Consider the following 13,528-nt stretch of genomic DNA (forward strand, 5'->3'; position numbering starts at 1 on the left):
GTGAAAACTCTGCATTATTGATCAGAAGGTCATTGGTAATGTAATAAAATATATATATATAATAAATATAATAAACAATAGATCAAATATTCAGAACCGTTTCAGTTATAAAAATACAAAACATGGTGTAAAATTGCAGCTACACAAAAGCAGCTTCACTTCACATTTCATCCAGTGTGGAAAAATACATCAAATAATCTGTTATTAATAACTAAGTAAACTGTTTTGTCCCCCCACACACACACACACACACACACAACATTCTAAAACACTTCATTTTCTTCAATTCTATTTAGTTATAATATTATTTACATAACTAGTGTTAGAGATTTTTTTCTTCAAGTCATATATTTGTGCTTTTGTTCACATTTTCATCACTATAATAAATAAATCACCTACTATTTCCTGATAAACACTGAAAATCTAAATTAGATTCAGGAATTATGAAGGATTTTACTTCTCTTCGGAATGCCACATAATATCAGGAACGGATTCGAAATCTTGGCATCTTGTGATTGTACTGCATTTCTTCTGCAGGCAGAATGCAATCAAAGCAAAAAAAACAACACCTACAGAAAAAACAACTACAAAAATTATGATGAAAATCAATACTTTCTCTGATCCTGCACCTGGTCCTGCACCTGCACCTGGTCCTGATCCTGCACCTGGTCCTGATCCCTCGCCTGTGAAATCAGCACAGAGTCTTTAATTAGCAATCACCAATAAATCAGCTTTCACTTTGTAAATCTGTAGATTTAGAGAAGGGTTTCTCCGTCCTCTCGGTCTTAGAGTTATTATTAGATAATTATTATATTATCCTGAAAATGGTTACAAATATGAAGGAATCTATACAAGGCACGTGATGAGCTTCGATCAGAGGTCACACAGAGCACAACCCTCTTAACTGCTCACTGTGTTCATTCTCACCTTTAGTTTTCTGAATCTTCTCCACATCTCTTAGATGATGCTGGAGGTCTCCGTGGTCACCTGAAATGCGGGATTTCTCACTTTGCCAGTAATCTGGCACGTCAACATAGATCTGTTTTATCCACTCGGTCTTGGGAATCACCTCTGCATCACTGCTGCTGTAGGACACGAAGATCTCACCGTCCACCTGCCCAGTTGTGGTGGCGTTTAGTGATGAGACGACGGTGAGATACTGCAGCGTGTGGGAGCCTACAATCATATAAACATAATGATGTCATAAGGAATTGATTAAGGAATAAAACCTGTTTGGTACAGGACTGCATGATACACCGGCACTCCGGCAGCTTCACAATGCTACAGCTTCACGATCATCTCCTTTAGCAGTGTGTTTTTTAACAGGACGTGTCGTTAATGCGGGAAATACACAAAGTAACGTCCAGATTGTAGCAGTTAATACCATTTTCCTCAAAACGTTCAATTAGATGTTTGTTTAAACCAAGGTAATTTTTGTGATTTTTCTTATATCTTATTCCCTGGTTTTTGGTCTGTAAAATTGAATGGTTTGGGATGAAACAAGGAAGAACCCGCTACATTTCCGAAGGGGTAAGAGCATCAAACAAATGCCCTGAATGAAAAATGTAAATGACGGGGAACGTCAGCAGTGCATGGACTCTCTCACATCCTCATCATTGCACCAGCTCTAATAGCTTCAATAACATGAAAACATCCAAACTACGAAAGAACACGCTTTTTATTCTCAATTGTCTAAAATCGGCAGGTTTTACATGGATGACAGCTTTGCACACGTTCTCTCAGTCGACCTCATGAGGTCGTCACCTGGAACGGCTTTTCAACAATCTCATGAATCTGATGTAAGAATGCCATGAGTTTGCAAAGCCACGTAGACATGAGGGTGGATAAGGAGAGAGTTGTGAATGAACCAAACGCATACACAAGGGAAACCAGACCAAAACACACACACACATGGCTGCATAAACACGTGATTCATAGAGACTCGCGCTACATGTGGGTACGTCCTGCTTACTTCCCTGAACAGAGCGAGAGGAGAATCTCTTACACTGTACATCATCAGTAATATGAGTAATTACAAAGAAAATAAATTGGGGTGTGTGTGTGTGAGTGAGATTTTACCTTGATTCACATTGTTACTGTATGTCAGATACTGCTTTAACCACTCTATGCATCCAGACTTCAGGTAGTTGGTCCAGTATTTGGCATTACGCTCTGCATGCTCCCAGGCTTTCAGGAACTGCTCAGCTTGAAGGTTTGCTGCAGTCCAGGTTCCAGTGCTGAGATTCAGCCTGATGAAATCTTCTCCATCATAAAGGATCTGGAGTGATCCTCTAGTTGTCTTGTCATCACTGATCTCACATGTGTACGTCCTGGTTAGTGTAGGAGCTCCTGCACAAACACACACATTGTTCATTTAGTTTACATTGAACATCTCCAAATATCATCTATATTAAAACACAAACAGGAAATGCTGATATTCAGCTCGGATTGTTGCAAAGATTTATTTTCTAGAAGAGCAGCTCTGTGCAGGTTTATATTAATGTGCGAGTTTGAAAGAATAATAATAGAAATGATTATGATCACATACAGTAATTGGAGAAACAGAAAAGTTTTTTATATAATGATGGTATATTTTATTTTAGATCTTAATAAACACATTCAGGAAAATCAACCAAGTCAAAAACCATGTCTTGTCTGAATCCATGTCTTTTTTTTGTGTCCCTCACAGGATAAAATGGAACTTAACACGTTTTAATTTACAAACTAGCAGAGTTACAACATGCCCTGGTACAGGAAACCAGGAGAAGGAAACTCCGAGCCGATACCTCGGTCAGATGAACCGATTCATCCTACTCGTGGCGCTGCAGTTTACCGAGTTTTTCACAAACAAAACATCTAAACGCAGGCAGATGGGATTTTTTTTTTTGTATTAGGATTTAATGTGTCACTCCTACTGTCCTGCACAGTAAATCCTAACTAGAATGTGACATTTCCTAACGGAAATGTGTGTAGTAGTAGTGCGTGTCAGTATGTTAGTGTCAATGTATGTGAATGAGAGCTGTTTTCCCATTCATTTCTATGGGGGAGATTAATTGCCCCCAACTGCCCGTCGATCCCGGGGTCATTGACGAACGGGGGGGTGTACGGGTGTGATCCGGTCTCTGCCCCGGACAAGATGATCTGTGGCGGATCTGGAATTCCGAGCCTATACAGCTGCGACCGGCTCCGGATCTCCTACGAGTGGATATGCCGTATGTGCGTGTCCGACGCTCGAGGGCCGAGCCGTGGCTCGATCTTTAAATTCCCCATTCATTTTCTATGGGGCACTAACTGCCACCTAGCTATTGCCCCCTGGGGTCAAAATGTTCGAAAAAATTCCCTCGTGGTGGAAAACTGCGGGACGAGTTACGCGCGGAAATAATCCTGATGATCCACAGCATTGTAATAGTAGCAGCACACCACTAATAAATCTCACAAAAATATCAAAGTTGAGAAAAGATGATCATACCTGTAGATGACACTCCAAAAATAACAAATGTTAAAACAACGAAGACGCCCATAATGTTCATCCCCGCGCAGGATCTCCGTTAAAGCCGTGATGAAGCCCTGCGCGCTCTCGACCTGAATGTGGCTGTGCTTCTATTTATTTTCTCGGGTCACGACGTGCAGCGAAAGACATTGCGAAAGACACAGACACACCCTTTTGGGTGTGCCTGTGCCGTTCCGCACCCTTTTTGGGTGTGTCTGTGTCTGTGCCCTCCCTTTTTTATATCATGATTATTTAGTATGTATGTATGTATGTATTTCTTTCGGCTTCTCCCGGTAGGGGTCGCCACAGCGAAATCCTCCACACGTTTTGATTTGCCACATGTTTTACGCTGGATGCCCTTCCTAACGCAACCCTCCCCAATTTATCCGGGCTTGGGACCGGCACTGAGAGTGGCTGGGGATGGTCCCCTGACCGGGAATCGAACCCGGGTCGCAGCGGTGAGAGCGCTGCATCTTAACCACTAGACCATAAAAGCATAAAAGGAAGAAATGGTCACATCTTTATGACAAATTCAATAACACAAAATAATAGTCTCAAAAGCTTTAGATTTATTCACGATTAATAACAACCATAATAATAATATTAGATAATTAGATAATATAGATAAACAGGGTTTTAAGGGCTTCTTTAAACCTAATTACAACAGCAACCTTCTGTGAGCCATGTGCTTGAAGATGTTTATGACTTCACTGTGATCCACTGGGATGTCCCTCTCTATGGCTATAAGGAGAAGATCTGAGAGTCTCTCCTCTGAGCAGAGGCTTCGGAGTTTGTTCTTAATTAACCTCATTTTTGAAAAGGATCTCTCCACAGTTGCAGTTGATACAGGTAGGGTGGCATATACTTTAAGCATTTCTACCAGTGTAGGGAAAACGTGCTGGCCACTGGTTTCTTTTAGAGTGGAAAGCATACTCTTCATGCCACTTGACTTGAAGGTGGTATGGTAAACCTTCAGCTCTGTCTTCAGTTGCTGCTCCTCCTGGGTTTGGTGTGCCCACCCAGTTGTCATGAACTGTCAGGCTGTGGAATGACTGCAGTATTTTCCCTGTTGGCATAGTCCCATCTACTTTAAATCTTCTTCTGAGTTCCTCTGTGATTGTATCCAGGAAAGTGAAGAACACCTTGGCCCGGTAGAACTCCTCAACAGTTTGGAAAGTATGGCTGTCTTGAGCAGCTGTGGTACTATGCAGGTATCGTGCTGGCACTTTCCTTTTCCTTTCCTGGCCAGGAGGTACTGTGGGAATGTCGATACCTGCATCTTCTGCCTTTTCAATGGCTTGCTGGAATATGGTTTTAAATTCCTCCTCAGACCTCAGATTCTTAACTGTGTCCAGCACACCATCAGTTACTGTGTAGGCAGTGGAGAGATCCAGATCTTTTTGTTGCAGAGCATCAGAGGCCACTCCAGTTACCTGGAACACTGGGGTGGTGATTTCTAAGCAAACAAGGAATTCAAAGTCGATAGCCTTCAGGTACATCTTTGCATCTCCAGCAGCTGCGTCAGGTGGGTCTGACTCAATGATGTCTAAAACCATGTTTTACTACATTTTATACATGTGAGGATGAGTGGAGAGTATACCATAACATGATTAGCCTAAATGTTAATATGTTTAGTGTATCAGCAATCATAAATCAAAGAAGAAATTTCTTATATATGTTATTTAGGTGACGAGGATCGTCGCTTTGTGTAAGTTCCGGTACGAAAAAGCGCGGGGGTGCACCTGTTATGATTTTCCGATGGTAAAAACAAATTATATGTTGTTGTATTACTTATCAATATATCGTTTTTGACCAGCGAATGTGTGCAAATGTGAATTAAGTTTTTTTGTCCGTCATTAAAACGGCGACGGCGCCTCACATTACATTTTCATCTAAACTAGTTTTTGTAGCTATATAGACGGAGCGCTCAGTTTTTCCTGTGGTAAAATGCATTTGGCCAAAATCGCATTTTATAAAAGATGAAATGCTACTGTATGCACAGGCTATTTAAGTGTTGGCTATGTATTGGCTATGACTAGATGGCAAATGCTAGCCCTCTCTCTCAGGCGACGTCCCACATGTCTCAGTCAGTGAGTCAGTCAGACATCAAATAAATAAAATATTAGCCTTTATAGACATAGTGTTTAGTAGTACTTATTCAAACAACAAGATATTTATTTACCCTTCGCAAAAGCTCAGCTGTTGTCTACTGTGCGGCTGCTGTGGAACTTCAGTTGATTCAATGAATATAGAGGGGGCAGAGTTATCAGCGTACTGACAGCTTGAGGATCGAATAAGATTTACACAAGCTCGTTTTAAGAAATTTCATTTGCTAAATATTTGCTAAAAACAGACAGACAGACAGACGTAAAGGGTGACCAATAGCATTGATTAAAAAAAAAAAAAAAAACACCACCAAAAAAAGGGCACTTCGGAGTGTAAGGGCAAAAAGGGCATGTGCTCTGCACAGGTTGAGCCCTACCTGTGCACGTGCCTGTCTGTGTGTATGTGTGAGAGTGTGTGTGTGTGTGTGTGTGTGTGTATGTGTGAGAGTGTGTATGTTCTCACTTATGTTACTTTTGGGTACATTCACCAGAATACACACCGGTGCAATGGGGACCACGTTGACAATAGAGTACAGATTTGATGTCATTTGTGTGACTATAGTGTAGCACTGAGGATGATCTAAAACAGTGTAAAAGATAAAGATCATTATAGAAGATCAATTATTAATTGAATCCAATAATTAATGTTTAATTAAAACATTCTAATTTACACCATAAAAAGCTCTCATTATTTACAGCCATTATTTGTTTCCAACTTTGAACCTTTGAACCTTATATTATATATATATATTTAATGAAATATAGAATGAAATGTATAATTCTGTCCCCTCCCCCACCGCCTGCACAGCAGTTACAGGTTGAGATGAAGTTATGAGAGGAGAACATGGGATGGAATGGGGGTCTGGAATTCAGGTCAGGTTCATATTAATGTGTGAGTTTGTATAACAGTAGAAATGATTATGATCATATACAATAATTGGAGAAACATCTTGCTTTGGAATAAAACCTTTGTATAATGGCTTCAACAATAATGATGGTATCTTGTATTTTAGATCTTAATGAACATATTCAGAAAAATCCACCAAACTTTGACATAAAATGGAACTTAACACGTTTTAATTTACAAACTAGCAGAGTTACAACATGCTGCTGTTTTAATGAGCACGTGATCATCAACACTTGTGTGTTGTAGTTGTACTGGGAATAAAAGTACAAATGGAAAACTTTTATGGCATTTTATTCACCAGATGAAGTCCCACACTGGTGTTACTGAAAGTTTTAGTGTTGTGATACTTCAGGTGGTGGAGTATCTTCCAGTGAGGCCAAATGTGGGTGAAGCACTGGACAGACAAGAGTCCAATTCACACACACACTGAGTCTGAACAGATGAAAAGAATTTCATTCTAAAAAACTTGTCTTGATTAGGAAATGCTATTTTCCTGTTTTTGGTGGTTTTATGTCTCTGAATAGAACCAAATTATCACTTGGTCGTGGGATGAAGTTTCATAGTCAGTTACTGATCAGCCCATTGTGTTTTATCCTGTAGTGATGAGTTCGGAGAAGCACAGTAAATCATCTTACATCTACATCTCACAAAATAAATACAAGTTGAGAAAAGGTGTACAAACCTGACGCACCAAAAAATAACAGCTGCTGTTAAAACTACTAGAACACTTTTCATCTCTAAAGCAGGATCTCAGAGGAAGCTGTAGTGAACCAGATGTGGAATAGGCAGGTGTGTAAGGGGTTATAAAGGGTCGTAGGCGCTACGCCCCTCTCTGCGCTCAAAAAAAGGTTGGGGACCACTGGTTTAAAGAAGTCCACTACGCAAACAGCTTAAATTCAAACATCAGCGTCCACTGTTCATTAAATATTGGTGCGAGAACGCGCATAGCGCCGTGCACGTTATCATGAACGCGCTTGGAGAACAGTCTGCTGTCGTGTCATAAAACAGTCATTTAAAAATCACGTTTATAATAATAATAATAATAATAATAATAAATCCAGTGGTTTTCCTGATCCAATCACAGCGGTTCAGGAAGTGTGATGTGCTGCAGGAACAACATGTGGAAATGAAAAACTCCTGTTTAATTCATGGCTACTAAAATTAGAAACAAGTTTCAATCTCCATGTGTGTAGAATTAATATAGAATTACAGTCGAGCTGCTGATCATCTTTATCAAAATCCCACTTTGGTTTTGTAATGAAACAAATTCAGAGAAAAGTTTATTATTTTTAATGTTTTTTTATTTACATATCAGTGTATAAGAAACATTTTCACCTAAAAGAAATTACTTATAAAATAGTTTTTGTTTAAAAAATCTGGACAAGTTTTAAGGTGAAAAGAATGGGGTGAAAAAAAAAAGAAAAGAAAAATTCCCTTTAAATTGAGATGATTGGTTATTGATCAGAAGGTCCAGGGTTCATTCCCCCCACACCGCCACGCTTTTCTGAGATATTCACAGAAAAACCATTCACAGTGCTGAAATGTACACATGGGACGTAAACTTCTTCTCTTTCCAGTTCATAAGTATAATTTAAGGAGAGAAACTTGGGGGAGGAAATGAAAAGAGAAATAAATAAAAAAATAAACTTAAACACTACTATTATAATTTACATTCATGACAATCTCATTTGATCCTTAAACAGAGTGACCTACAGTTATACAGCTGAGCAGTTGAGGGTTAGGGGCCTTGCTCAAGGGCCCAGCAGTGGCAGCTTGATGGTGGTGGGACTTGAACCCATGGCCTTCCAATCAAATCTATTCCCATATTATTAATACTTGTGAAAAGAAAGAAATAAAACTCAGTAAAACTCACAGTAATAAATCTCTGCATAAGATTTCTAACAACAGGAAATGAGGATGTGCTTCATCAGAAGGTCAGAATCGTCTTTACTGCTAATTATGATGGTTTGCATGTATAAAAAAATGCCATGGTGTGTTTATGCTATAAAAATATAAAAATAAATACAGTAATAAATAAAGATAAAAGCTATACGATAGATAATAAATATATGTTTGTGTTTGTGCAGGCAGGTCAATGCTGATGGTGGGACTTTGCTCTTGTTCATGAGGTCAGTTGAAAATAATCTGTTTTTGGTCCTGATGGTCTGCAGCCAGCGGGAAGTTATTTAAAGTGTGCATCTAATGTGAAAGGGGTTTAGTACCGATCCTAGCTGCCCACTTTTGGTTTCTTAAGGTGTACGAGTCCTGTAGAGGTAGAACATTGTAGCCAATCACTTTTTCAGCTGAGTGGATGTCAAGGTGCAGTGTGATTCTCTTAAGCAGCGTACCAGATGGTGATTTTTTAAATCAGAGCTGATGTTCAGTTCCTACTTGAAAGCCCTGAAAGATTATGGTTGCAGAAAACAGAAGCAGTTGACAGTGTCAGCAGCAGAGTAACACTGTATGGCGATGGAGGGTGGTGCTGGGATCTTCATCAAAGCAGGACTTGTGCACTAATTTAGACTGGAACGGGTTCGAAATCTTGGCGTCTGATGCATGAAGTCAGACACTTGAAGAAACTGCTATGTTTTAGAATTTTGTTAAAAAATTCCTGAAGTCTTTCCCTCTTCATGTAGGACACAATTAGAGCAACAACAAAAAATAAAACCAGGAATGGAGCAATGATGATATACATTATATTATGTGCTCCTTCCTGTGCTCCTCCATCTGCTCCTCCATCTCCTCCATCTGCTCCTCCATCTGCTCCTCCATCTGATCCTCCATCTGATCCTCCATCTGCTCCTCCATCTGCTCCTCCATCTGATCCTCCACCTGCTCCTCCATCTGCTAAATCATCACAGAGACTTTATTATGTGCTGCATCAGTAAACCAGCTTTGATTCTGTAAATGTGTAGTTGTATTGAAACCCTCTCAGAACTAAACTGATAGACGAGACATGAGACAGTAAAAAGATCTAAACGAGGTTATTTAGGTGGAGATTCAGCGACTCTTTACTTTGAATACTTTGCACACGTTCTCTCAGTCGGCCTCATGAGGTCGTCACCTGGAACGGCTTTCCAACAATCTTGAACATTTCCTAATGTGTTGGGTGTTTGTTGGGATTTCAGGTGACGACCTCGTGAATCTGATGTAAGAATGCCATGAGTTTGCAAAGCCACGTGGACATGAGGGTGGATAAGGAGAGAGTTGTGAATGAACCTACGTCATAATATAAACGAACCAAACACATACCCAAGAGACACCTGAACAAAACACACACACACGGCTGCATAAACACGTCTTCATAGAGACTCGTGCTACATGTGGGTACGTCCTGCTTACTGCCCTGAACAGAGCGAGAGGAGAATCTCTGACACTCTACATCATCAGTAATATGAGTAAGAAAATAAGTTGAAGGTGTGTGTGTAAGATTTTACCTTGATTCACACTGTTCCTGTATGTCAGATACTGCTTTAACGACTTGATGCATCTGTGGTTCAGGTAGTGCGTCCAGTATTCAGCTTCTTTTTTCCAGACTTTCAGGAACTGCTCAGCTTGATGGTTGTCTGCAGTCCAGGTTCCACTGCTGAGATTCAGCCTGATGAAATCTTCTCCATCATAAAGGATCTGGAGTGATCCTCTAGTTGGGATGTCATCACTGATCTCACATGTGTACGTCCTGGTTAGTGTAGGAGCTCCTGCACACACACACATTGTACATTTAGTTTGAATTGAACATCTCCAAATATCATCTATATTAAAAAACAAACAAACAACAAGAACTACTGGAATTCAGTTTGAATTGTTCTGAAGAGCAGCTCTGAGCAGTTTTATATTCACGTGTGTTTGTATTAATAATAGAAGAAAATATCGTGATCTTATACAATAATTAGAAAAACATATTTTTTTAAAATAAGAACTTGGTATAGTAACTGTTGGAAAACTGCTGTGTTGTAGGAGAAACATCACATTCAGGACGACATTCAGCAAATAATAAACATCCGTCACCACCCCATCGATTAATATTATTCAATTACAGAAAGTCTTCTCATTGAAATTATTCTGCCAATGGTACAAATATGAAGGAATCTATATAAGGCACAGGTATGAGCTTGGATCAGAGGTCACACAGAGCACAGAGCAGCTCTCTTTACTGCTCACTGTGTTCATTCTCACCTTTAGTTTGATGAAGGAGCTCCTCCACACCGCTTAGATGATGCTGGAGGTCCAAGTGGTCACCTGACATGCGGGATTTCTCACTTTTCCAGTAATCTTGCACGTCACCATCGATCTTCTTTATCCACTCGGTCTTGAGAATCACCTCTGCATCACTGCTGCTGTAGAACGCGATGGTCTCCCCATCCAGCTCCACAGTTGTGGTGGCGTTTTGTGATGAGACGACAGTGTGATACTGCAGCATGTGGGAGGCTACAATAATATAAACAATGATTTCATAAGGAATCAATTAATCCTATAATGCCAAATTTATCATATTTGATACAATCGTTTGTAAAAACCTCTGCACCACCTGCATTAACAATTTCCTTAAAAACCTGTTCAATACAATCTGAGACTTGTCTTCTGCCCCCTAGTGGATTTGTCTCTGCACTGCACGCAATAGCAGGCTTTAGGCAGGTTTTCTTCATGCTGCCTTCATAAAATGACTTGCTCGTGTTTTGCAGGGACGTGTCTTTGCAGGATTTGGCAGTTAATACTATTTTCCATAAAATGTTCATTTTGGACACTTGTCTGTATCCATGTCATTTTGTGTCCCTCACAGGATACAATGAAACGAGTTATTAACGTTATTAACGTGTTTATTTTGAGACCCCTAATGTGTTACCTAATTGCAATGATCCAAAACACAGCAGCAAGTCCATCTCTGAATGGCTGAGGAAAAACTAAATGAAGACTTTGGAGTGGCCTAGTCAAAGTCCTGACCTGAATCCTATTGAGATGCGGTGGCACCTTAAAAAGGTGGTTCACCCTAGATTTCTCCACCACTACTCTGATCACATGCACATTATTCTGATCACATGGACATTATTAACTTGTGCTGTTAAAATCATGAACAGCAGCTACGCTAATTTCTCTCCACTGCTTCTCTTTCTCTTCCCATCCCGAGACACCCTGAGGTTTGGCCAGCTCCAGTCACCTCCCACCTCATGAAGATTACGGACTTTTGAAGAAGTAGATGCCGAACTCGAAAACATCCAGAACCATCTAGAGACGTACCAGTGCCAATTGGATCCCACTTCATGTGTGGAGTTTGTCATTGGACCTCCTGAAGTGTTTAAAGGCTCTGACATGGAGAAACTGATGCTGGATCTGTGATGATCACAAATGTTGAGCTCAGTAGCTCCTACATTTATACCAAAAACTGTAGAAATAACATTTACTTATAATCACACACTCCAGTGCTCATGTTAGTTCTCTCTCTCCAGTGTTCTGTATTGTTGAAAGATTTATGATCAAACTCTTGATGTCACCCAAATGAGGATGGGTTTCCCTTTTGAGTCTGGTTCCTCTCAAGGTTTCTTCCTCATTACATCTAAGGGAGTTTTTCCTTCACTACAGTCTCCATGCTGCTCATTAGGGATAAACACACACCATTCACCTTCACTGTTGATTTGTGTAAAGCTGCTTTAAAACAATGTCTGTTGTGAAAAGCGCTACAGAAATAAACTTGACTTGAAACTTGACTAGCCACACCCACAGTCCCTTAAACACGCGCACGGGGGCGGGCGCACACACACACACACACACACACACTACTCCTTAACCCCTTATTACTCATTAGAAACCTCCGCACACATAACAACTCTACAGCGGCCACACGGAGTTTCTTGAGACCTTCGAGATCTTAAAGATGGGATTTGAATTAGAAACTTTAGTTTTTATTCCCAAAGTGCTGCATTTCTCAGTGCAGTAGGAGTAACACATTAAATCATCTCAAAATAATAATAAAAGTTGAGAAAAGATGAACATACCTGTAGATGCCACTCCAAAAAAAACAACTGTTAAAAAAATGAAGAAGTCCATAATGTTCATCTTCCAGCAGGAGCTATGGGAAAGTAATGAATCCGCACTTCGTCCGACTCACTTATATACCGATTGGGTGGAGTTTCACAAAGTCCCGCCCATATACACAGAGAAATGACTCATTCCTGATCATCATGTCTTCTCTGCTTGTGCTCTTTTATGCAGGATTTTCCTTCTGGACACATTTATTTGGTAACAAAATGTGAAATTCGTTTTGTAATAATTCATTTATTAGGGCTGTGAAAAGTAATGCGTTAAAAAATCATTTCAATGGCAAAATGAAAACCTTCAGCACACATTTATTCTCCACGTCCTCTCTTTTTCCTCAAATATAAAAAAAAACCAACAGAAAAATGCATTTCAATCACTAAACATGTGTTTTACTGCTGCGCCAAGTCTCAAATCAGCAGCAACATTTACAACAGATTCAAGTGAGTTACTTCATGACAATTATGTGAATCATATCAAATCAATATTCCAATAGAATCACAGCCCTAATATTAATATGATGTGACCACCGTGACACTAAAACAGGTAGTAATGACACCTTCTGCATGTCAGACCCCAAACTTCTTTACTTTAACTCGAGTAAAAAAGGACAGTCAGCACTTTTACTGTTCCAAGAGTCATAAAAACATAGATATCTGTCATTAATACTTAAGAGAAGGAAGTGTGCACTTTTACACGTTTATCTCTGTAAGGATCAAACATTCCAAATGTGGACTAAATGATCAGACTGCAGGAAAATCTGTCCTGATTTACACAATCAACACTATATGAGGGAATTCTTTTACCAGATGTTCATCAAATTCAGTCTAATTTAGCACTTTCCTACACTTATAGTGACATTTTACCAAATATGAAAAACAATGTTTTTAACTGCTGATCAGCTTCATCAAAATCCCACTTTGGTTTAGTAATGAAACAAATTCAGAGAAAAGTTCATTATTTTTAATGTTTTTTATTTTTATCAAACAAACATTT

General features: G+C 39.7%; 1 protein-coding gene across 1 annotated transcript; it reads right to left on the minus strand.

The window, feature by feature from the left end:
• Positions 1-250: 250 nt before the first annotated feature.
• LOC124380963 (major histocompatibility complex class I-related gene protein-like) lies at positions 251-12,558 on the minus strand. The gene is made up of 5 exons (XM_046842320.1): positions 12,493-12,558; positions 10,679-10,930; positions 2,080-2,349; positions 928-1,176; positions 251-683 (listed from the first exon to the last, which is right to left on the minus strand). The coding sequence occupies exons 1-5, from the start codon at positions 12,551-12,553 to the stop codon at positions 454-456; spliced, it is 1,062 nt and encodes a 353-aa protein (XP_046698276.1). The 5' UTR covers positions 12,554-12,558; the 3' UTR covers positions 251-453.
• Positions 12,559-13,528: the final 970 nt, after the last annotated feature.

The sequence above is a fragment of the Silurus meridionalis genome, chromosome 27 (genome assembly GCF_014805685.1).
Source record: "Silurus meridionalis isolate SWU-2019-XX chromosome 27, ASM1480568v1, whole genome shotgun sequence".
NCBI lineage: Eukaryota > Metazoa > Chordata > Actinopteri > Siluriformes > Siluridae > Silurus > Silurus meridionalis.